This window comes from Eptesicus fuscus, chromosome 2 (assembly GCF_027574615.1).
Source record: "Eptesicus fuscus isolate TK198812 chromosome 2, DD_ASM_mEF_20220401, whole genome shotgun sequence".
In the NCBI taxonomy this organism is placed as follows: Eukaryota; Metazoa; Chordata; class Mammalia; order Chiroptera; family Vespertilionidae; genus Eptesicus; species Eptesicus fuscus.
The window spans coordinates 63,909,563-63,934,040 of NC_072474.1; the positions used below are offsets into that span (position 1 = coordinate 63,909,563).

The window sequence follows — 24,478 nt, forward strand, 5'->3', positions numbered from 1 at the left end:
TTCAGAATACTTGGCTCCTGTTCCTGAACCTTTACTAACACCTGTTAAAGAGAGTCAATTATCCCATGATCTGGTACAAAAAAATAGACTTTGAGAAATTATTTGGTACATATTCTTTTCCTTCAGGCAAGATGACACAAACCATTTTTTGAAAAATGGTTCCAAGGGACATTTGTTGTAGTTTTTCACTTACTTTATTTTTTTAAGAAATAGGCTTTATTTTTTTAGAGCAATTTTAAGTTTACAGCAAAATTGAATGGAAAGTACAGAAGGTTCCAACATACCACCTGCCCACCACCACTGAAACCTCCCACACTGTTGACATCCTGCACCACAGTAGTACATCTGTTACATTCATTGAGCCTACACTGACACATCTTTATCATCCAAAGTCCGTATTTTAGGGTTCACTCTTGGTGTTGTACCTTCTGTGCATTTTTTAAAAAATCCTAACCTGAGGATACGATTAGAGAGAGGAAGGGAGAAAGAGAAACATCAGCGTGAGAGAGAAACATCGATTGGTTGCCTCCTGTACATGCCTCGACTAAGGATCATACCCACAACCTAGGTATGTGACGTGACTAGGAATCAAACCCTCAGCCTTTTGGTATACGGGATGATTCTTCAACCAACCAAGCCACCTGGCCATGGCCCTTCTGTGAATTTTGACAAATGTATAATAATGACATATATCCACCATTGGCTTTTCTCCCCCCCCCAGGAAAATATTTGCCCTTGGAAAGTAATATATCACCACTATTTTAAAATTTAAATAAGCAGAAAATAAAAGTCTGAAAGGGGAAAAATATCCTATATAATAAAAGGCTAATATGCAAATTGTCCCCTTGACCGGGAGTTCGACAAGGGGGTGGGGCCGGCCTGCCAACCACCTGCAGCCCCTCCCCCCAGCCGGCCCCGCCCTCAGTTGCCTCCCCCACCCCGCCCCGATTGGGGGCAGCCCGCCAACGGCCCATGGCGCCCCCCCGCCCCCCCCTGCAGCCAGCCCTGACCCTAATCGGCCTGCCCACCCCAATCGGGGGTGGGGCGGCCCACCAACTGCCTGCGGCCCCTCCCCCTGGCCTGCCCAATTGGCCTCGATCAGGGCGGGCCGGCTGGACCCCACCCGTGCATGAATTTATGCACTGGGCCTCTAGTGACTAAATAACTATTGCAAAAACAAGAGGCCATTACCTAAGAGCTACTCTTAATGAGCACATTCTGTGCTAATGTGAATGTTCTTAACATGGATACAACTTTTCACTCAATGTGAAAGTGCTGTCTTCAGAACCAGGTATGGTTCTACTGGATTCACTCTATAGAGGTTCATACCTACCCCTGGTCACATAGAATGTGATGAAATTAAGATCTCTTGTCTGAGTTCAGGTCACTGCATGAAAATATCAGTTGGCTGCCTGATTACTTACTAACAAACTATGTACAGTATATGAAATATTATATAGTAACTAGAGGCCTGGTGCATGAAATTTGTGCACTGGGGGGTGTGGGGTCCCTCAGCCCGGCCTGCGCCCTCTCGCAGTCCTGGAGCCCTCGGGGGATGTCCAACTGAGGGCATAGGCCTGCTCCCCACGAGGAGTGGACCTAAGCTGTCAGTCGGACATCCTTAGCACTGCCGTGGAGGCGGGAGAGGCTCCTGCCACCGCCGGTGCACTCGCCAGCCATGAGCCCAGCTTCTGGCTGAGTGGCGCTCCTCCTGTGGGAGCACACTGACCACCAGGGGGCAGCTACTGCATTGAGCGTCTGCCCCCTGGTGGTCAGTATGCATCATAGCGACCGGTCGTTCTGCTGTTCAGTCGATTTGCATATTAGCCTTTTATTATATAGGATGATATGTAATTTCTCTTTGGATGTATAATTTCTCCATGGTCCCATCTGGTGGCTAGTAGGTTTCACTGCAATCTTTTCACAGGAACAGGAAGTCTCAGCAAAGAGTTTAGTCTTTTTTTAAATTTATTTTGCTTTTTAAATTTACTTTTAAGTTACAGTTGATATATAATATTATATTAGTTTCAGCATAGTGACTAGACATTTATATATTTTATGAAATGATCCCCCTAGAAAGTCTAGTATAGAAAAGGGTTTATCTTGCAGTTCTTGGTTCTGATGTTTCAAAGATTTTCATAGTCCACATCAATCTGAAGGTAGCAGGTTTCAGATACGGGATCCAATGACTTAGTATATTTAGGGCATCTAAGTTATCAAAACCTAACATAAGTGTTAATGTTTGGTTGTAACTTGTTAAAAGAAGAATGGTAAAAACAGTTTTCATAGAATGAGATAATTTTGGTTTTCTGTTACTCTGAATAAACTTGTGACTAATGAAAATTTTTATTTCTTCTCCTTGGTGTAGCTTATCAACCAGTCCAGCAGTATTCCTTCGGAACAGGGGGGTCAGCAGCGTATCGACCTCAGCAGCCTGCTGCTTCTTCTGCTTCAAACGCTTACCCTAACACCCCTTACATACCTTCCGCTCCTTCCTATTCTGGGCAGTCTCAGCTGTATGCAGCACAGCACCAGGTCTCTCCACCTACCTCCAGTCCTACTGCTTCTTTTCCCCCTCCCCCTTCCTCTGGAGCATCCTTCCAGCATGGCGGACCAGGAGCTCCACCATCTTCAGCTTATGCACTACCTCCTGGAACAACAGGTACACTGCCTGCTGCCAGTGAGCTGCCTGCGTCCCAAAGAACAGGTCTGAGCTTGAAAGGGATTCGGTTTGGCTCCCTCCTTTATTTTTTCATGAACACATGGGTGGATGGAGGGGAATTATTTCTAACTGTTTGTATACTGGACAATGTGAAATGTTAATTAAGCTTTTATAACATTCTAAAACTATTTCAAAAAGTGATATTCTCCCATAATGAATAGTTGCTAATGAAATGAGGAAAGCTTTAGAGCTTCAAAAGGGTAAGAGTATATAATTTACATTGAATTCAAAGTCAGTGTAAGAAATTTTTTATCAAGATAAGTGGTGGTTGGAATCATATTTAATAGATACTAATTATTTTACTAGAGCAAAACTATGCTCTATGTTCTTCTGAGAATTTTTCAATTTTTAAAATTATTTGTGCCTTAAATTCACTCATGGAGATTAAACAGTACAGAGTTTTAGTGAGGTTGTATAAATTTTATAATTATGTTTATTTGTTAAAGGGGAGGAGATATGCTTATCTAAAGGAAAAGAGTAAGAGAACACAAGTGACAGAATTGCTAACTCAGAGAAAATCGTAGCACAGTAGTGCACTGGTTCTCCATTAGGACAGTACCACCCTCTCAAACATTTTAGAACTCTCTAGGTGCATTTTTTTTTTTTGTCTAGTAGTGTAGCTATACCTGAAAATTTCTAATTAAAATTATGATTTTATAGTGAAATATACATGTTATTAATTTTCTCTCATGTTACAATTAGAGTATTATGTTCATTTTTTTTTAAATATATATTTTATTAATTTTTTTACAGAGAGGGTGAGGGACAGAGAGTTTGAAACATCAATGAGAGAGAAACATCCATCAGGTGCCTCCTACACACCCCCAACTGGGGATGTGCCCGCAACCAAGGTACATGCCCTTGACCGGAATCGAACCTGGGACCCTTGAGTCCGCAGGCCGACGCTCTATCCACCGAGCCAAACCGGTCAGGGCTTATGTTCATTTTTTATGGGTAGTTTATATTATCTGATTTTCATTTTTGATAGTAAAAGGGCCCCCAAAAGCATGTGCTATAAAAAGGGATCAATGAATACCAGGGCTAAGAAACACTAACATAGTGATTAAGAATACTTCCTGGGTTGTATTCCAGCTTTACTACTTTCTAGTTATGTGACCTTGTGTAGGTTACTTAACTTCTTTAAGCCTCAGTTTCCTCAGAATAACAATAGTACCTAGTCAGAAGCTTATGAAGAAAATAGAATGCATTGATACATTAAAAGCATTTGGAGACAGGGACAGCAAAATTTGTTGTGATAATACAAAAACCTCACTCAAAATTAGAGCTCTGTGCATTTTGGTTTTGGAAATCGTTTCTCTTTCAGATTATAACTGATGGTTTTATACTAGAGGGGCAAAAAGCTGAGTCAGTCTTGCTTTGTTCCTAATACTGAAGTTGCTCCTGGGGGGGGGGGGGGGGGGATCCAGTATAAATTTTTCCCCTTTTCTGTGCTAACCAGTAAATTTAATTACTGAAAGCATTTATAAAAAAATAGAACCTATTAAGAAAAAAATTTTTTAAGTTGATTTTCAGAGGGAAATAAATAGAGAAACATGTATGTGACAAAGAAACATCAATCGATTGTCTCCTGCACGTGCCTCAACCAGGAATCAAACCCACAATCTGGGTATGTGCCCTGACTGGGAATCGAACCCACCACCTTTTGGTGTATGGTATGATGGTCCAATCAACTGAGCCACACCGGCCAGGGCAAGGAAATATTTTTTTCTAATAAAGTCTTATGGATCCAGAATTATACACATATCTCCTCCTCTCTTCTTTGATATGTAATATTAAAGTCCAAAGCACCAAAAATCACACACATACACTCACACACAACATGTATCATCTTTTACTGCACAAATAAAATATCTAGAATTTTCAATACAGATACTTCAATAGGTTGATATTGTAGTGAGGAGTGCTAATTCAGTTATAGAGTTTAAAACTTACCTTTAAAACCAGGGTGAGTGAAGATAGTATCAACATTATTTCAGTGAACTAGAGTTCATGAGTGAAAGATGTGTTCAAGTAAATCCCCACTTAAATGGTGTGCAGGAAAGTAGGGAAGTGAATTATCATTTATTAAATGTACATTGGACACATACCAGCACTTGACAAGTATTTTTTTAAATATGTTTTTATTGATTTTTAGAGAGCGGAAGAAGAGAGAGAGAGAGAGAGAAAGAGAAAGAGAAACATTGATGAGAGAAACATTGATTGGCTGTCTCCTGTACACCCCCTACTGGGGATCAAGCCCGCAACCCCGGGCATGTGCCCTGACTGGGAATTGATCTGTCGACCTCTTGGTGCATGGGTCGATGCTCAACCACTGAGCAATACCAGCGGGGCAACAAGTATTTTCTTATTTAAATAGACATGAGGAAATCTGAGTTTTCTAGGAGTTGTATTATGGTCTCATGGTTGTACTGTAATAGTCTCCAAGTTGAGATACAAACCTAGGTCTCTTAGTCTTCAAAGCCACGTTCATTCTTTTTTACTATAGTATCTAGTCCTAATGTGATAGAAATAGCTATGAGGGTTGGAATTAGAAAAGCCATGTTGCAACATGTTTTAGGCATTTATTACTTCATTATCTAAGTTAAATATTTGCATGGTTATCTTTTTCTTCTTAAGCAAAAGTGCATTTGGCTATGAGATAAAATCTTTGCTTATGTACAAAGTAACAGAATGTTCTAACCTGGCTGAAAAGCAGAGTGACTTTTAGGAGGAAGAAGCCAAACAAACTTTTTCAGTATTCAGCATGCACCAAGTTAGCTGCTTTGTTACCTTTTGCATGTTAATAGTCCCTTCTATTTTAATTAACAGTTATAGCTTTATCATATTTTATTTCCTAAAATTTTTGCTTAGGTTATGTAAGTGATTGTGACTGGAAATTTTATCTTTGTTCTAATGTGTCTTAAATCATATCATGGTTCCCTGTAGGATTTAGGAATTCTGCTTGTCCATTGGATGATTCTTGACAGATACTAGGATTTTCAAACCCTCTGACTATTAGTGAACCACGAAGTAATGTGCCCACACTCACAGAAACTAATGTTGCAGTCAACACAAAATTCATTCAGTAAATTATTTTTTATTCAGTAAATTCTTTTAAAAAATACATTTAAATTGATTTTTTTTTTAGAGAGAAAGGAGGGGGCAGAGAGAAACATTGATGATGAGAGAGAAACTTTATCCATGAGTTGCCTTCTGCACAGCCCCTACTGGGGATCAAGCCAGCAATCCGGGCATGTGACCTGACTAGGAATTGAACCATCAACCTTTGGTGCATGGGATGATGCCCAACCAACTGAGCCACACCGGCCAGGGCTTATTCAGTAAATTCTTTTTTTAAAAAAATATATTTTATTGATTTTTTTAGAGAGGATGGGAGAGGGATAGAGAGTTATAAACATCGATGAGAGAGAAACATCGATCAGCTGCTTCCTGCACACCCCCTACTGGGGATGTGCCTGCAACCAAGGTACATGCCCTTGACCGGAATTGAACCTGGGACCCTTGAGTCTGCAGGCCGATGCTCTATCCACTGAGCCAAACCAGTTAGGGCATTATTCAGTAAATTCTTAATGAGTATCTGTTCAGTCTGTAATCACAATTATTCCAGATGGAGGTAAGGAAGCAGAAAAAGACAGTGCATTTCTAGTGTACATCACATAGCTTTGTTATAAGTTGGAACATAAAATTTGTACATGGTCCAAATTTTGGAAAGCCTTAAATGCCTGGGCAAGACTTTTACACTCATACTGGAGGCCCGGTGCACGGATTTGTGCACTGGTGGGGTCTCTCAGCCTGGCCTGTGCCCTCTCGCAATCCAGGACCCCTCGGGGGATGTCGGACTGCCGGTTTCGGCATGATTCCGTGCATTGAGCATCTGCCCTCTGGTGGTCAGTGAGCGTCATAGCTACCAGTCGACCGGTTGCTTAGGCTTTTATATATATAGCTGATAAGAAGAAAAGTTCTAGTGAAGGAGTTTGAACGGCTCATAGGCATAGTCAAATTGGTACTTGAGGGGGGCTCATCTGGAGGTGGTCCTACAAAATAGATTGTGGGCAGCATGGCAGAAATCAGAGGCAAGGAAAACAGTCCAGGGAAAAGTCATGTCATGTTTAAAGAGTATGAAAGAGATTTATCCCCATTCTGTAGTTTTTTGAAAGAATAAAGATTATCTCCTCTTTACAGTTTTATAAAAGAATCATGTTACAGTCCTAACCTGTTTGGCTCAGTGGATAGAGCGTTGGCCTGTGGACTGAAGGGTCCCAGGTTCGATTCCGGTCAAGGGCATGTACATTGTGGGCACATTCCCAGTAGGAGGTGTGCAGGAGGCAGCTGATTGATGTTTCTCTCTCATCGATGTTTCTAACTCTCTATCCCTCTCCCTTTCTCTCTGTAAAAAATCAATAAAATATATATATATAAAAAGAAAAACAAATGTTAAAATTAAAAAAAAAAAAGAATCATGTTCCAGATTAGACAATACTGTGTTGATTTTTTAAAATATTGACTAAAAGTATCATTGTGCACATTCATAATGAACCTCCATAATACTGTCTTCTATAGCTATTCATGTTCTTCATGTAGCTTGCTTTACTTATTAAAGTATGTCTCTATAACATAGAAGTCAATTTAATTGTGTTTTTTAAAAATCATATTTAAATAGTTTAAAGACATAAAAGCAAAAATATTGAAAGAGGTTAAAATTATAGCTGAGACAAAACTGTGTTAAATTGATAAGAAATTTGAACAAGGATTATCTGGGCTGGAATAAAACATGCCTAATATATTTCATGGTTTGAGGTTAGGAGGATTCAGTTAGGCATATATTTGGGGGGGAATTAGTAGACACATTAAGTATAATATGTTAGGGTAACTCTCCCCCCAGTAATATTTCTGAGCTTCATTGGTCAAATCATAGAAAAATAATTGATGCAAACAGGGGAAATTTATTTTAAATAAGAAGGAATAAAATTTTTAAAGAGACATCTAGCACAATAAGAGAAAAAAGTGCTGTTTAGGAGTTGATTAGATCTGACATAAATGATTTGCTTTACCTAAAAACTGACATTTCAAATGACTCAATTAAAAAGTTTTATTCCCTTATAAAGTTAGTTTGTTCTTTCTGGGACCTGAGGGAGAGAGAAGAAACAATTATAAAATGAAAAGTAGAGTTTAGAATGTCTTTGATAATACTGTTTAAGTGACTTTTACATTTTGTCTACAGAAAATCAGTCTATGCAAGACCAGGCAAATATGTTGGAAGGTGACTTGGTTATAAAATAAACTTTTGGAAATCTCTGAATCATTGAATGGAATTATTAGACATTCACAATAATGCATGTGAACTTCAAAGCTGGTGATATCCTAAATCTGATCAGTATCATTTAAAAAATTTGGCTTCTTAATTAATCAGGTCTTGGAACTGATTGAATTAACATGATGACACAAGTTGCTTTACATCATAAAAGTCATCTATTTGATATAGACATGCAGACAATGACAATACCAAGATTGTCTTATATATGATTAAGATTAGACGGTGATGGGAGAGATTTGAATGATTAATCTATGTATAACCAAAACTTTAAGAATTTGTTAAGCAGATAGTAGCATGTGGTTTAATAGTTTGTGATTAGCTCGAGAGTTCTGAAGCTCATTTGGCATTCTGTCTCTAGTGAACTTGTAGAAAATTTATTCTGTCTTTAAAATCAAGGCAGATGAACACATGCTGGGTAGGAAAAGATCTTTTTTTAAAAAAAGCTTCTGTGGCATTGTGTATTAATCACAGATTCTTTGGTTTGCTAAGCAATTTTGTGATTTTAATGTCAAGGATACCAATAAAACAAGGTAAAATTCTGAAAGAATATTTAATTTATTAAAAGAGTAATTTTTGCCTTTACATATACATATATACAAAACTGGATGAACTGTAACATGATTATATTGTGATTTGGAAATTACCCTGTTTTATTTCTAGTATGTTTTATTCCTCTTTTCTTTAAAGATACTAGCATTTAGGGTAGTTAATGAGTTCTGCTACTTACATCCATTTCTCACTTTAAGATGACAGGTGTGTTGGCTTTTGTTTTTGTTTTTTTTTCTTCACTTTTTCTGTCACCAGTTTTTTTGACAGGTGTGTTTTTAAAAATATATATTTTTATTGACTTCGGAGAGGAAGGGATAGGGAGAGAGAGAGAGAAACATCAGTGATTAGAGAGAATCATTGATTGGCTTCCTCCTTCACAGCCCCCACTGAGGATTGAGCCCACAACCGGGCATGTGCCCTGACCGGGAATTGAATTGTGACCTCCTGGTTCATAGGTTGACACTCAACCACTGAGCCATACCAGCCAGGCAACAGGTGTTTTATTTTTAAAGAGCAAATTTACTAAAGTTGACAGTAGTTTAATTTTATATTTGCTGCCAGCCTGGAATTTGGGTGGTGGCATTAAAAGAATTATTATCTCAGATATTTGAATGTCCTTTTCTACTTTGTAAGTAATCCTAAGGCAAAGATAAAAAGTACTGCTGTTGCATAGTTGGGCTCTCTTTTTTTTTTAAAAAAAAGTGTTTCTACCATGTGGATAGTTAGCTTATATTGAATTGCTCTTTTGGGAAATAGGAAATTAGTACTTTTATTCTTTTTGTATGTTGAATATCAAGACATTATTAAAGCGGACTGTAGTGATTTATTTTTTCTTTATTGAGAATAGTTAACAGATCTTGGTTATATACCAATATAGATGTAAATACTTCACTGTTTAGCATAGCTCTTTCATTTTAATGGCAGGTTATCTTGTCTACTAAGCCAGTGCCTTGTGATTTTTAGAGGTAATGAGTTTGAGAATCCAGGGTTACATAGTGATCCTCAGCTGATAAAACTTTTGTGACAGTTATCTTAGGGTTAGGCAGAATTTGAATGTATTCTATAATGGATACAATCTGGTTTTCTTCTTTTCAGGATTCTAAAGGAAAATGCCTTCTATTATCTGTTATAGGTCCTCAGAACGGTTGGAATGATCCTCCAGCTTTGAACAGAGTACCCAAGAAGAAGAAGGTACTAGAAAAAGTTATCTGTCCAGTTGCCTACAGATGGTCTATTAATCATATAGCCACATGGAGCACACCACACTTCACTGATCCTTTTAAAGGCAAAGCTTACTGATTGAAATATTTAAAGTGTATTTCAGCTTACATCTTTGAATTGATGAAGGAAAGGAAAGAAAGTAGAAAACAGTATAGTGCTATGAATAAACCTCTTTGAGGAGGCAAAATATAATGTACCAACTCTTCTTTCAAAGAGTAAGAAACAAAATTTCAGGCTTCTCAAAATTTTTTAGGAGTTACTTTGGTTTTAGGGTTTCAACAGTAATCATGAATTTAGTAAATATATTTTGTCTGTCACATGCAATATGAATGAAGAAATATCCTTATAGTTGAGCATTGTTTAGATATCAGTAACTATTGAGCTTTTAGAGCACAAGGTAATATTTTTCTTCCTTCTCCCCAAGCCATTTTCTACTTTTTCCTCCTAGTGATCTCTTTCCCCCAATCCTATCTAATAGAGGTAAGATGCAAATTGACCATCACTCCAATAGACAAGATGGCCGCCCCCATGTGGTCAAAGATGGCCGCACCAGGATGGCCAGCAGGGGGGGCAGTTAGGGGTGACCAGGCCTGCAGGGGAGGGCAGTTGGGGGCGCCCAGGCCAGCAGGGGAGAGCAGTTAGGGGCAATCGGGCCGGCAGGGGAGCAGTTAGGCGTCGATCAGGCTGGCAGGGGACTGGTTAAGGGGTGATCAGGCTGGCAGACAGAAGCGGTTAGGGGCAATCAGGCAGGCGAGCAGTTGGGAGCCAGCAGTCCTGGATTGTGAGAGGGATCCCAGATTGGAGAGGGTACAGGCTGGGCTGAGGAACATCCCCTTCCATCCCCCACCCCCCGTTCACAAATTTTGTGCACTGGGCCTCTAGTATAGTAATAAGAGGCCATAACATAAAATTGGGAGACAATAAATCAGCAAGAAAACCCAAAATTTAGTTATAATCAGAAACTTAATCTACTTTTTGTGTGATTGTGACAGGCAGTATCCACTTAGTGATGTAGGGAAAGGGTATTACATTGCAATATTATTTATTTATTTATCCTCACCCAAGGATAATTTTCCATTTATTTTAATTTTAATTTTTTTTATTTATTGATTTTTAAAAATATATATTTTATTGATTTTTTATAGAGAGGAAGAGAGAGGGATAGAGAGCTAGAAACATCGATGAGAGAGAAACATCGATCAGCTGCCTCCTGCACACCCCTACTGGGAATGTGCCCGAAACCAAGGTACATGCCCTTGACCGGAATCGAACCTGGGACCCTTGAGTCCACAGGCCGACGCTCTATCCACTGAGCCAAACCGGTTTCGGCTCCATTTATTTTTAGAGAGAGTGGAAGGGAGGGAGAGACACAGAGAGAGAGAGAGAAACATCAATATGAGAGAGACACATCAATTGGTTGCCTCTCACACACGCCCTGATCAGGGACAGGGATCAAGCCTGCAACCGAGGTATGTGCCCTTGACCGGAGCTGAACCTGGGACCCTTTAGTCCTTGGGTTGATGCTCTATCTACTGAGTCAAACTGATTAGGGCTACACTGCAGTCATATTAAACACAAACATATTTGGCATATCTGAATCTAGTATTATTGGATAATATTCTCCAGACTTTGACATCCTCTTTAAAAAACACCGTGATTTTAGCTCCTCATTATAGGAGTAAGTGTGGGATCAAATGGGGAAACTGAGAGGTCTAGGTTTGAGCTCTTCAACCCTCTTAGCCAGATTAGCTCTACTTCTGTTTTACTCTAAACTTCTGCATAAAATTTCATTTGAAAATATTCTATTTAAATGTTTTTAAATCATGGAATAGTCTAACTCCCTTATTTAAATCCGAGGAAATGTTGCTATCATTTTTTTTCTCATTCTTGTCTTCTATTACGATCTTTTAAAAGATGCCAGAAAACTTTTTGCCTCCTGTTCCCATCACATCACCAATCATGAACCCCATGGGTGACCCCCAGTCACAGATGCTGCAACAACCTTCAGCTCCAGGTCCACTGTCAAACCAAGCTTCATTCTCCCAGCCACATCTTCCAGGTGGCCAGCCCTCCTTCCAGGGCTTACAGCAACCCCTTGGTCAACCAGGCATGCCACCATCTTTCTCAAAGCCCAATATTGAAGGTGCCCCAGGAGGTCCTATTGGAAATACCATCCAGGTAACAGTAAAAATCTCTGGAAGTGGAACAGGAGAGGGCTCTATTTCAGTAAACTTTTTTTAATGTGTTAACTTTTATGGCTACACCTTTATTAATGAACATGCAAATTTGGTTTCAATTTAGACAAACTGAATAAAAAATAGTAACGCTTTTTAAAAGATTAGTTATGTATGTATATTATTTTTCAATTACATGGCCATATACAAACTTTCTAGAAGAGACTTGTATATTTGCTAGTGTGTGTTTCCAGTAACTTAGTAATTGCAGTATACCTAATTAGTAGGCACAATTTCAGTTTAATCCATATTTGCCTTCAAAGTGGTTAAGCAGAATCTGTTTTCAAAGGTGTATCCCTTTAAATTGTAAAATAAAAATGTAATGAGTTATATCTTTTCTTATGTATGTGTAAGAACTAATTATATAGAGCCTTATCTTCGGATGGAGATCTAAATTTATATTTGCTTTTCACATACAAACTGCTGGTTGGCAGGATTTTATTTATTTTTATTTTTAGTAATCCTCATCTCAGGATATTATTCCATTGATTTTTATTTTTTTTTTGCCTTTTTTTTTCCCCATTGATTTTTAGAGAGAATGGAAAGGAGAGGGAGAAACAGAGAGAAATATTGATGTGAGAGAGACTCATCGATAGGTTGCCTCCCACATGCACCCTGACCAGGTCCAGGGAACCTGCAACCTTGACAGAAATCGAACCCGGGACCCTTCAGTCCGCAGGTCGACGCTCTATCCATTGACCAAAACCAGCTAGGATGATAGGGTTTTAGATGATGAAAAATCTATTACATTTACATATAACTGATTTAGACATACAAAGATAAACATTTTGATCTGTTCATGAAAAGTAAAGAGCCTGGGCCAAAGTTTAACATAAGATGAACAAATTCCTGCCCAAGTATAAAACTAGTTCTTCTGTTTTTGTCTTTGACTCATTGAACTCAAATTTATAACGATTGTATCGCTATCGTACAAGTATGCTTTTTTATTAAGCGAGTTCTGCCTAAGGAACTTCTGAATATTAAAAGTTGCATTATAAAAACCAGTGTTTTGATGGAGGTAAGAGGACTTGCTTTTTTCCACAAGAACATAAGTTATAAATATGTGTTGTTAATTTTTTTTTATGATTACAAGTCTATGTTAGTTTGGGAAACTACCCAGCCATTGATTTTTGTTTAGACGTGAGTGCTCATGCTCTACTCATCTAGACTAGAACCTTAGTTACCATTGAAAGGGAGAGCCGTTAGTATTCTTTTTCTTCTAACCTCTTTTTCAAATCTATCCCCAAATCTCTCTCAACTACCTTCTCAACATTTCCAGTTTGATCCACACTACCTTCATCTCCAGTCTTCAGCAATGCAGGAGCCTCGAATTGGTCTGCCAGCATTTACTTTACCCAACTCTAATCTGGTCTTATCTCCTGTTTGCTTAAAACATTACAGCTTCCCATTGTTCTCAGGATAAAACCCAAAATATTTCACTTGTCTGTAAGGACTCAGTTCATACTCCTCCTGCTCCTCTGCTCTAGCCACACTGGTCTCCTTGTAGTCCCCTTGTGTCATGATCCTGCCTTTGTACATGTTCTTCCTCAGTCTGGAAACACCCGTTTCCCCACCCCTCACCAATATAACTGCTTTACTCCTACTTATCCTTCTAATCCCTGAAGAGGGCCTTCCCTTAATTAAATTTCAGTTATATTGTCTGTTGGCTTACCGCAGTTGCTATTTTACATGTACTTAGGACATTTTTAAACTTTCTCTTTCATTAGCCTGTAAACTCCCCGAGGGCTGCGATCATTTCTGTATTGGCTCATTAATACATAACTAGTGCCTGGGCCATAATTGCGTAATATTTTTTGAATGAATGAACTAATATATCAAAATTTTTTAAACTTATACATTCCTTCTTTGTTTTTCCATTTTTATACTCAGTAACATCATGGTCTTTTCTATCCTAACCTTTGGCTTAATCTTACAGTTGGTTAATAGCCCAATTACAACCTCTAAAAGTAAACCAAAGAATAGAAGAATGCCAGGATAAACAAAAATGAGCCAACACACAGAGTAAATAGCTGCTCTAACTGGCCAACTTTTTAAATGCCTTGTTCTTTTTATTTCTTACTGGCACAGCTCTACTTCCCATTGATTAATATACAATAGTGATCAATATATGTTCCATAATTAATTAAATACTTTATATCTAATCCTGTTTTTAAGAATCAAAGCTGTAGGAGGAGTAGCTGTATCTTCTGTATATCTGATTTTCATTTTTACTCATCTCAGTGATTTCGTATATTAAATTTCATTTAGTTTTGAGTAGCCTGTCTATAAGGTAGTTGGTTTCTCTGTATCGCAGTTTCAGGGCTTTGTGTATACAGGTAATTTCTGGTCATTTCTACTCATTTTGTGGTATATTTCTTCCAGCATGTGCAGGCTTTACCCACAGAAAAAATTACCAAGAAACCTATTCCAGATGAGCACCTCATTCTAAAGACCACATTTGAGGATCTTATTCAGCGCTGCCTCTCTTCAGCCACAGATCCTGTATGTATTTTTTCTCATATTTTGCCCAATTAAAATAAGCCTTTATTACATTTTTCTATAATTAGTGCTTAACATCTTACAAGATATATCTTAAAAGTTTCTACAAAAATAATAAAACTAGTAGCACTTAACATAGTTTGCTTTATATATATATAAATGTATTTAAATACTTCTTATATATATTTATTTAATCCTCACAACAATCCCATGGTGGGTAGAATTGTCAACTTTATTCTATAGATGAGGAGATTAAGGCAAAAAAGCAGTAAGTAACAACCAAGGTCCAAGCCAGCATTCATACCGAGGCTGGCTCCAGAAGTTATGCTCTCAACCACTGTGTACTGCTTCTCATCAGCAAACCTCACGCTTGGCACATAAATAGAACAGAATAGTGGTATGCAGGAAATTCAGACTTGGATCTCTTTCCGAGTTTACATCGAAGCTTTTAAAAGTAGATAATCTTATACATAACTTTGCAAAGATCATAAAAATAGTTAAATGTTGTAGATATTGGAGTCATATTCATAGTTAAAGCAACTCATTTTATTTCATTTACTTAAAGGATGCCTGTGAATTGGCAACAACAAAAACTCCACAAAGCCAGTTTTGTTTTAGATGAAATTTTAATTTCTGCCAATAAACATTGAATAGACTTATTTAGCCACTGGCCACTTGTCTGCTTGAAAAACAGCTTCTGGAATTTGTTGTTTCATCAACATTGAGTATTAATGTGTGCAGCCTTCTGCTGGTCTTTTGGAAGGCAATTCCCTGAACTTAAAGTGTTAGGAAAGCAGAGGCAGGGAAGGTTTAATGTAAACCTAGTGTCTGACTATTTTTTTTTAAGTTCTTACCTGAGGATATACTTTTCAGTAATTCTAGAGCGAGAGGAGGGGAAAGGAAGAGAGGGAAAACAAAACAAAACACTTTGATGGGTTGCCTCCCATTCTTGTCCTAACAGGATCAAACCTGCAACCTACTTATGTGCCTTGACTGCTAATTGAACCAGTGACCCTTCGGTGCACTGGATGACCTCTAACCAAATGACTAAGCTAGTACAGAGAGGCAGGTGAAGCTGATAGCCAGGTAAACACTATCTGATCTGCACACCTCTAAATAGACAGGCCACAGTCATTCAAAAACAGAAGCGTCCCTATAAAATATGTGGGAAAACTCCAGTCCTCTTTCAGGCATGAATCAGTATAGAGAGGTTGGGAGGACACAGAGTTCATGGCCCAGCTCAGTAACTTCTTCTAGGTCACCATGCCATCTTCCTTCTGGGTCCACAGAAGCCTTAGGCAGAAGAGAACCAAAAAAGACAAACTATTCCAGTAATTTCTGTAACTAGTTGCGGAGAAGTTCTAATATCCTCTCTTGCCCAGCTACCCCTGCCCCTTCCCCCTTGGGCTATGTGAGATTAACTTTGAACAGGGACTAGAAAGGTTCCCCTCCACACAAGTCCATGTCAATCAATAGTTGGAACCATTTTTTAAAATTGGATTTTAGAGAGGGTGGAAGGGAGAGAGAGAGAAGGAAACATCAATGTGAGACACATCGATCAGTTACCTCTCCAACATGCCCCGACCGGGGATCGATCTTGCAACCAAGGTATTTGCCCTGACTCGGAATTGAACCCGTGACCTTCTGGTGCATGGGACAGTGCTCCAACCAACTGAGCCACACTGGCCAAGGGCAATTGGAACCATTTTTATAGTATGGCTTTATTCTTATTTTCACTTTAATTATGTCCAAAAAACACAAAGGAATTTTGCAGCACAACTTAGTTTGTGATGTCATTCTCAGTGGTTTCATCTCTTCCTCTGTCCTCTTCTGACATGCTGACATTCCTTCCTCACATACACCGAGAGCATCTCAGCATCAGGGACTTGTGCTTGTTGCTCCTTCTGCCAGGACCTCTTCCCCCACATAACTGCATGGCTCACTCCTCACTTGTTCCAGGCTCTGCTCCAATGTCCCATTAGCCATCAGCCTTTCTTTACCACCTCCAGCCCCCTCACCCTGTTAACTTTTCTTTACGGCACTCATCACCATCTGGCATAGAACATATTGTTTATTTAGTATACTTTCCTACCCAATAGAATATGAGCTCCCTGAGACATAAGTCTGTGTCCCCAGCATGGCACACAATAGGCACTTAGTAAATTTTGAAGAACAGTGTCAGGTCTACCAGGTGAACCGGTTAATAATGCGGATTTTGTAATCAAAGAAAACACGATAATTTCAAGAGAAACATCAAAAGTGCTTTATTCAAAGTAATGTCCATCGCTAGCTACACATTTCCCCCAACTTTAGGTAATTTGTGGATACCTTCCCAATAGAACTATTCTTGGTTTGAGGCAAACCATTCAGAGACCCAATTTTACACTTCTTCATACGTTTTGAAGTGCTGCTCAGAAAGTGCATGTGCCATCGATCGAAACAAGTGGTAACGTGAAGGATCAAGTCTGGTGAATACAGCGGGTGGGTTAATTACTTTGCCATGTCTTCTGGCCCATTCTTGTCGTTTTATGATCAAAGCGTGGTTCAAATTGATAGTTGTCGGTAGCAATCAGTATTAACAGTTTCACCTGGTTTTAGAAGCTCAGAATACACCACACCTTCCTGATCCCACCAAACGCAGAACATTGTCTTCTTTCCGAATCGATTTGGACTTGCAGTCGATGTTGATGGTTGACCTGGATCAACCCATGATTTTGTGCGTTTGGGATTCTCAAAATAAATCCACTTTTCATTGCCAGTCACAATTCGATGCAAAAAATACTTCCGTGCCGTTGAAGCAACATTTTACTGATGATTTTTCAGTTTTCCATTTGTCTTTTGTTCAGTTGATGTGGCACCCATTTTCCTTCCTTTAAAATCTTTCCCATTGCTTGTAAACGATCAGAAATTGTTTGTTGAGCAACGTTTAATCTTTCTGCAAGTTGTTTTTGAGTTTGACAAGCATCTTCATCCAATAATGCTTGTAATTGTTGGTCTTCCATCTTTTTTGGTTGACCTGGAAGTTCTTTGCCTTTCACATCGAAATCATCACTTTTAAAGCATTTAAACCAGCGTTCACAAGTATCTTGAGATGGAGCATGTTCACCATAAGCTTCCCGAATATACAATAACTTTCAGTAGCACTTTTCTTCAAAATAAAGTAATGAATTAAAACTTACCGCAAATGCTCTTTTTTTGGCACGAAATTTGACATTTTTAAGTGTAAAAATATCTATGATGTTAACACCTTCAGCAAATTTGACATATGAAGTTTTGAAGCTAGCTGTCCATACAACAAAATAGCATACATATCACATCGCATATATATCAACATATGTGTAACTCGATCTATTGAAAAGATTCCGCGTTATTAACTGGTACACCTGGTAAAGCTGTTGCATAATGTAGATCAGTAAGTTAATTTTAATTTTAAGTCTTTCATTTTGATTGTTTTTTTATATATAAATATATTTTTATTGATTTCAGAGAGGAAGGGAGAGGGAAAGAGAGTTAGAAACATCAATGATAAGAGAGAATCATTGATTGGCTGCCTCCTGTATGCACCCTACTGAGGATCGAACCCACAACCTAGGCAACTGGGGACCCTTCAGTCCGCAGGCTGACGCTCTACCCACTGAGCCAAATTGGCTATGGCCATTTTGATTTTAGAGTAGTTTGCTCTCACTGTACCCGTAATATTAGGGTGGGGTGGGGGAATCCCCTTAACTTAAGAACTAATTTTACTACTTCCCTCTTTGTAGCCTTAAGTTACCAGACGATAATTTTCTTTTCTTTTTATTGATGTTTTAAATTCTCAGAAAGAGGCAGGATTAAACATACCAAATAACTAAGTGTATACCTAATATTTTTGGAAGGCTAAAACAAGATCTTAGTTCACTTATATGTTTGCTTTCTAGCACCCATAATTTATAACTGTACTTAGACATTCTTTTCTGTAGTACATTGACCCATTGCTGCCTTCAGATGGCCCTGCCTCTTGCTGTGGATATAGTGCACCTGTACATGCACACACCTTGTCCAGTGAGCTTGCAGTCCACATGAAATCCAGCCAGTACTCTGTGCACTAGAGGGAAGAGGCTCATCCTCTCACCTTTCTCCCGTTTGGAGATTACTGACCTCTGTCCTAATAATCTGATCAAGTTTCTCAGCATAGTTGCCTCCCTTTCTTTATAAAATGAAGCTATTCAACATCATGAGTGTAAGGTTTAGTGAAATGAGATAGGACAATTTTTTTGGATAAAAGTTAATGTTCAAATATAACATATCTGTTTTTCTTCTCCTGCAGCAAACCAAAAGGAAGCTAGATGATGCCAACAAACGCTTGGAGTTTCTGTATGATAAACTTAGGGAACAGACAGTAAGTTTGTGGGGAAAAGAAGGATTTATGATAGTCATTTATTCCCAGTAGCTAAAATAAGCATCTGAGCAGCACTTGCATGTAGTGTGCGTGGGGACAAACTGTCTTGTTAAGGTAATTGGCCTTCTGTTTGTTTTATATGTCCCTTGAATAAAGAAATCAGAGTGGGAAGATACTTAGTTTTCCAGAGACCAAATCTGTAGTCTTTCTCAGTCTAAGACTCCTGATCCTTTTCTTCTAGCACACCTATTACTCAAAGGCGAAGTCACATATAGCCACAGAGGAGCAGGTTAATGTGCTATGACTATGAAGATAGCCAACAGTAGGAAAAAAGGCAGTCTTCTGGTCTCTTGTCCCCACCTCTCCATTCCTTTTTAGAATAGCTTGGCTTTATTAATGAAAGCACTAGGCCAGAAAAAAAAAAGTAACTCTGGGACTTCTTTATATTTTTGCATTTCAGTATTCCCCTTCCCCATTTCTCACACCGATCCCATCAGATAAAGTAACCATTTATCTCATGAGAACCAAATCAAAGAAAGTTGCTATAAAACAGTGGTAGTTGTGTGGTTGATCCATGGACTGATCCAAAATAAAGTCTTCCCTCAAAATTGTGGACTTGTAAGCCAAGTAATGAAAAAAACTGTTGGTTTTATGGTTTTAAGAGATGACAGGATTCTGAAAAGCAGTTAAGAGTAGATAAATTTAGTACCTGATGAGGAATTTTGCCCTACTAAGTGAAATAGATCAGAAGTTCAGGATCTCTAGTGTAGACTAGATTTAGGAATAAAATGGGTCCTTACATTAAGATATCATGATTAAGAATTTTTTTTTTAAGGTGTGTCTATTTCTAAAATAATTAAAGAATTAAAACTCTTAAGTAGAGAGAGACCTTAGCATTTCAGCATGGGGAGAAAATCTGGCATTTCTTATAAGAAAAGTCTGGCTTATCATACATGTTTAATTAATTCATAAATTATTTCCTTACCATATCATTTTTTCATGGTTCTGTTTTATAACTTAAGTGTTGCTTGGTCTAAAAAACTATTTCTAGAAGTGCTAAATGGTTTATATATTTTTATAATGTTTATATTAAGCTCCTTTTAAGTATCATGGTTTAATGTCTGTAGAGGATCTCATGGGAATTCTCCCCTAATTTAATTACTTCTCTTGGTTCCATCTTTATTTCAGCTTTCACCCACAATCATCAATGGCTTACACAACATTGCAAGGAGCATTGAAACACGGAACTACTCCGAAGGCTTAACCATCCACACCCACATAGTCAGCACCAGCAACTTCAGCGAGACCTCTGCTTTCATGCCCGTTCTCAAAGTTGTCCTCACCCAGGCCAATAAGCTGGGTGTCTAAAAGGACAGCTTCACTCCCAGCCAATATTGCCATTTTCCAAAGAAACATGTTTTAAAATGATAAAATATGGACCAATCCTCATTAGCATGTTTCCATAGCATTTACACTATTTCTGTAGAGATACTCACCTTAAAACTGCTCCAAACCCCAGTGCTTTGTTTTAGTCTTTTATTGCACATGATGATTTTCTTATGCAAATAGCGTATTTCTTGAATTACACATAGTATGTTTTCCTGATGTATTCTGATAAAATGTGGTTTTAAAACCCTTAGTGTATTTTTGGAAAAGGAGCATCTGGTTATGTATAAAGCAGAGCTAAAGCTAAGTTCTTTCATGTCCTCCCTACTTCCTCCGTGTCAATCAGATTAAAGTGTGTAATCTTATTTTAAATGTACGTAGTCTTTTTTTTAAACAGCTGCTCAGTTTGCTTTAATCCTTTTTGTGTGTGTCTGGTTTCATTCTGGTCCTGAACAAATAATTAAATTTAGAGCCTGCTACATAGATTTTATTTTAGCAAATATTAATGAAAAGTGGGATCACTAGCTAGTATCGATATTAGGAAAAGACTGAGCGTTTTCACTCTGTAGAATGCATTGAGCTTTATTAATAAACTAGAGACCCAGTGCATGAAATTTGTGCACTGGCGGGAGGGGGTGTCCCTCAGCCCGGCCTGCACCCTCTCGCAGTGTGGGACTCCTCGAGGGATGATTGACATAGCCGCTCGCAATGTGGGATCCCTTGCTCCTTACCGTCTGCCCGCTCGCTCCTTACTGCTTAGCTCACTGCTCCTTAGCAGCAGGCTCCTTACCATTCGGCTCGCTGCTCCTTAGCACTGCCGCAGAGGTAGGAGAGGCTCCCGCTGCCACCACTGCGCTCACCAGCCGTGAGCCCATCTTCTGGCTGAGCGACGCTGTCCCTGTGGGAGTGCACTGACCACCAGGGGCAGTTCCTACTTTGAGCGTCTGCCCCCTGGTGGTCAGTGCGCATCATAGTGACCGATCGTTCTGGTCATTCCATCATAACGATGGCTTAGGCTTTTATTTATATAGACTTAGAGGCCCAGTGCACAAAAATTTATGCACTGGGGGTGGTCCCTCAGCCCAGCCTGCCCCCTCTCACAGTCTGGGAGCCCCCAGGGGATGTCCTACTGACGGGGAGCGGGCCTAAGCTGCAGTCTGGCCTCCCTCTGCGGGAGGCAACCGGGCTGATCAGGGGAAGGCGCCACCCCCATCACCCTGCTGCTGCTGCCATTGCCAGCCGCCACAGCTGCCAAGGTGTCTTCATCTACACAGAGTCCAGTCTCTTCACCACGAAAAAATGACAACTTTATTTAGGCATTTTCAAGATGACTCATAGGATATGACCTTTCTTTATTTCTTTTTTTTATCCTCACCTGAGGATATGTTTCCATTGATTTTTAGAGAGCGTGGAAGAGAGAGGGAAAGACAGAAACATCAGTGTGAGAGGGACACTTCAATTGGTTGCCTCCTGCATGAGCCCTGACCTGGGCCCCGACTAGGGAGGAGCCTGCAACCTAGGTACATGCCCTTGACCAGAATCAAACCCAGACTCTGCGGTCTGCAGGCCAAAGCTCTAGCCACTGTGCCAAACTGGCTAGGGCAGGATATGACATTTCTTAGCCCCTCCAGCAGCGTACCTTCGTTTTTTCCTCCAGGAGTGAGGTGGAAAAACCCTAGATCACCTTGGATTCTTATTACCCCAGTTACCAAGAACACTGAGAGTGGCGTACAGGGATCTTAACCAATGAGCGGTCAGAAAAGGTGTTTCCTCTGCAGCTCACGCGCAGAGGCAGGACTGCCGGCGTGCTGCGGCTGGCAGGCCCTCTTCTCTCTGGGCCTGCGCCATCCGTGGCTTGCCTCGCCGCGCACGCAGTCCCCTCCCACTCACCTGTGTGCACAGCCTCCTCCTAAGTATTTGTGACATTATGGCGTCCCGGACAATTTGCACATTACCTCTTTTTATATACACTGAGTGGCCAGATTATTATGACCACCTGACGTTTGTAGGCAAATTAGCCGTACACTGCATCGTATGGGATATGGAAGCCGAAGGCCTGTTCGAACACCTTTGCTGTCTGCAGTTACCAAGATAAAACGTCTCCAATTCGCACAGGAACACAAGGATTGGACAGTTGAGCATTGGAAAACAGTCATGTGATCCAATGAATCACGTTTCCAGTTGCATCATGCAGATGGCAGAGTGAGAATTTCACGGAAACAGCATGAAAGCATGCACCCCACATGCATGAGTACAACCCTTCAAGCTGGTGGGGGCAGTGTTATGGTTTGGGGCATGTTTTCCTGGCATGATTTGGGCCCTTTAATTTGTGTGGAACAAAGTCTGAATAGCACAACATACCTAAGTATCGTTGCTGATCAAGTTCATTCTATCATGTTGATGGCGTATCCCAATGGACATGGCTTCTTCCAACAAGACGATGCGCCATGACACGGTGCTCATATTGTGCAGGAGTGGTTTGAAGAACATGAGGGAGACTTTACCTTGCTTAGGTGGCCCCCACCATCACCAGATCTCAATCCAATTGAGCATTTGTGGGACGAAGTTAAAAGAGCCATCAGGCAGCTGGTTCCACAACCATCAAATCTCACAGAACTGGCTGAAACCGGTTTGGCTCAGTGGATAGAGCGTCGGTCTGCGGACTGAAAGGTCCCAGGTTCGATTCCGGTCAAGGGCATGTACATTGGTTGTGGGCACATCCCCGGTAGGGGGTGTGCAAGAGGCAGCTGGTCCATGTTTCTCTCTCATCGATGTTTCTAGCTCTCTGTCCCTCTCCTTTCCTCTCTGTAAAAAATCAATAAAATATATTTTAAAAAAAAAATCTCACAGAACTGGACAGTGCTATTCATCAGGCACGGTGTCAGATTCCTCGCATCACCTTTCAACATCTTGTGGAGTCAATGCCAAGAAGAATTGCTGCAGTATTGAAGGCAAAGGTGGCCCAACGAAGTACTGATGGGGTGGTCATAATAACCTGGCCACTCAGTGTGTATAGACTAGAGGCCCGATGCACAAAACTCATGCAAGAGTAGGCCTTCGCAGCCCCAGCTTCGTCTGGAAGCTTGTCCAGATGGTCGTTCCCCTGTTGGGCTGTTCGGTTGATTTGCATATTAAGCTTTTATTATTATAAAATATCATTTATTTTATAATAATAAAACATTATTTCTACTTTTATTATTATAAAATATTTATTATGCCACTGTCATGTCATGGCTGCATGACATGACAGTGGCATAATTGGCAGCATTTTCCCCCCTCAAAAAAACCCACAAATTCCCCAAAGAGCAGGGGGCAGTGGAGCCCTGGCTAACCCCAAAGAGTTTCCGAGTATGAGTGAAAAACTTTGCGATTGACATCTGAGCAGCTGTTATCTCCTTTTTCAATACAGCACTATGTTGTTTTTCTACTGTGGAGACATTCCTCCACATGGCTTATAACCTTGGAGAGGTTTCATATAAATGGATGGAGGTAAGAAGAGCTGAAGTCCAAATATTGTTTTGTCTCTAAAAGATGAAAATAATAGGGAATTATGAAAAGAGTATTTTGTTTTCCTAAAGAGAAGTAAAACAACTGTCATAGCATTTTTTTAAGTAGAGAAAAAATTCCATATAAAGGAGTGTTTTCAACTCCAAAGGCAGTACAGTGTAACCTGTACAACACAACCCCTCTGTCTAAAGCTGTGCCTACGTAAAGATCTGGTGATGATACAATCAATTGCTGTTCGGGAAAGCTATAGCTCTACTCCTGCCATTAGTTCATGTAGCCATTCTTTCTGAATCCCACGTTCGTTCAGTTGTGCTTATGTTTTGTGCTTTTAACTTTTTTAACCTACTTAATTTTAAAATAAGGAAGGGGGGTGGGAGGGAAACTGGTAGGTGGGGCTGAGTATTGGCCAGGAGATGTAGCACACCAGTGGGGGTGGTGCTGTTCTTACATTGTACCTGAACCTCCACTCTTCACAGGCCTTTTGAGCTGGATGGGATGGATACCCCAATGAGAATCTTTGTGTGTAAAGAGATCCATAAAGCTGATGGAGGTAGTTCATTTGACTAGTGTGGCATGAGGATAAACTTGAAAATAACTGCTCTACCCCTGACTGGTGAGAGTCCAATGAGCCTACATATTCCTTTGAA

The 24,478-nt window shown here is 39.8% G+C and overlaps 1 protein-coding gene across 10 annotated transcripts in view; it reads left to right on the plus strand.

Moving 5' to 3' along the window:
* Positions 1-20,689, plus strand: part of SEC31A (SEC31 homolog A, COPII coat complex component) — a 79,526-nt gene extending 58,837 nt beyond the window's left edge. For 4 of the 10 annotated variants that reach the window (XM_054727784.1, XM_054727787.1, XM_054727786.1 and 1 more), the window contains 6 exons: positions 2,369-2,707; positions 9,739-9,797; positions 11,742-12,005; positions 14,444-14,563; positions 18,867-18,938; positions 20,127-20,689. In XM_054727784.1, coding sequence (XP_054583759.1) covers positions 2,369-2,707; positions 9,739-9,797; positions 11,742-12,005; positions 14,444-14,563; positions 18,867-18,938; positions 20,127-20,306 — 1,034 coding nt within the window. In that variant the 3' untranslated portion in view covers positions 20,307-20,689. Of the gene's footprint in view, positions 1-2,368; positions 2,708-7,964; positions 8,004-9,738; positions 9,798-11,741; positions 12,006-14,443; positions 14,564-18,866; positions 18,939-20,126 lie in introns of all 10 variants that reach the window. The other 6 variants (XM_054727785.1, XM_054727788.1, XM_054727790.1 and 3 more) reach the window with 3 other exon arrangements.
* The last annotated feature ends 3,789 nt before the right edge of the window (positions 20,690-24,478 follow it).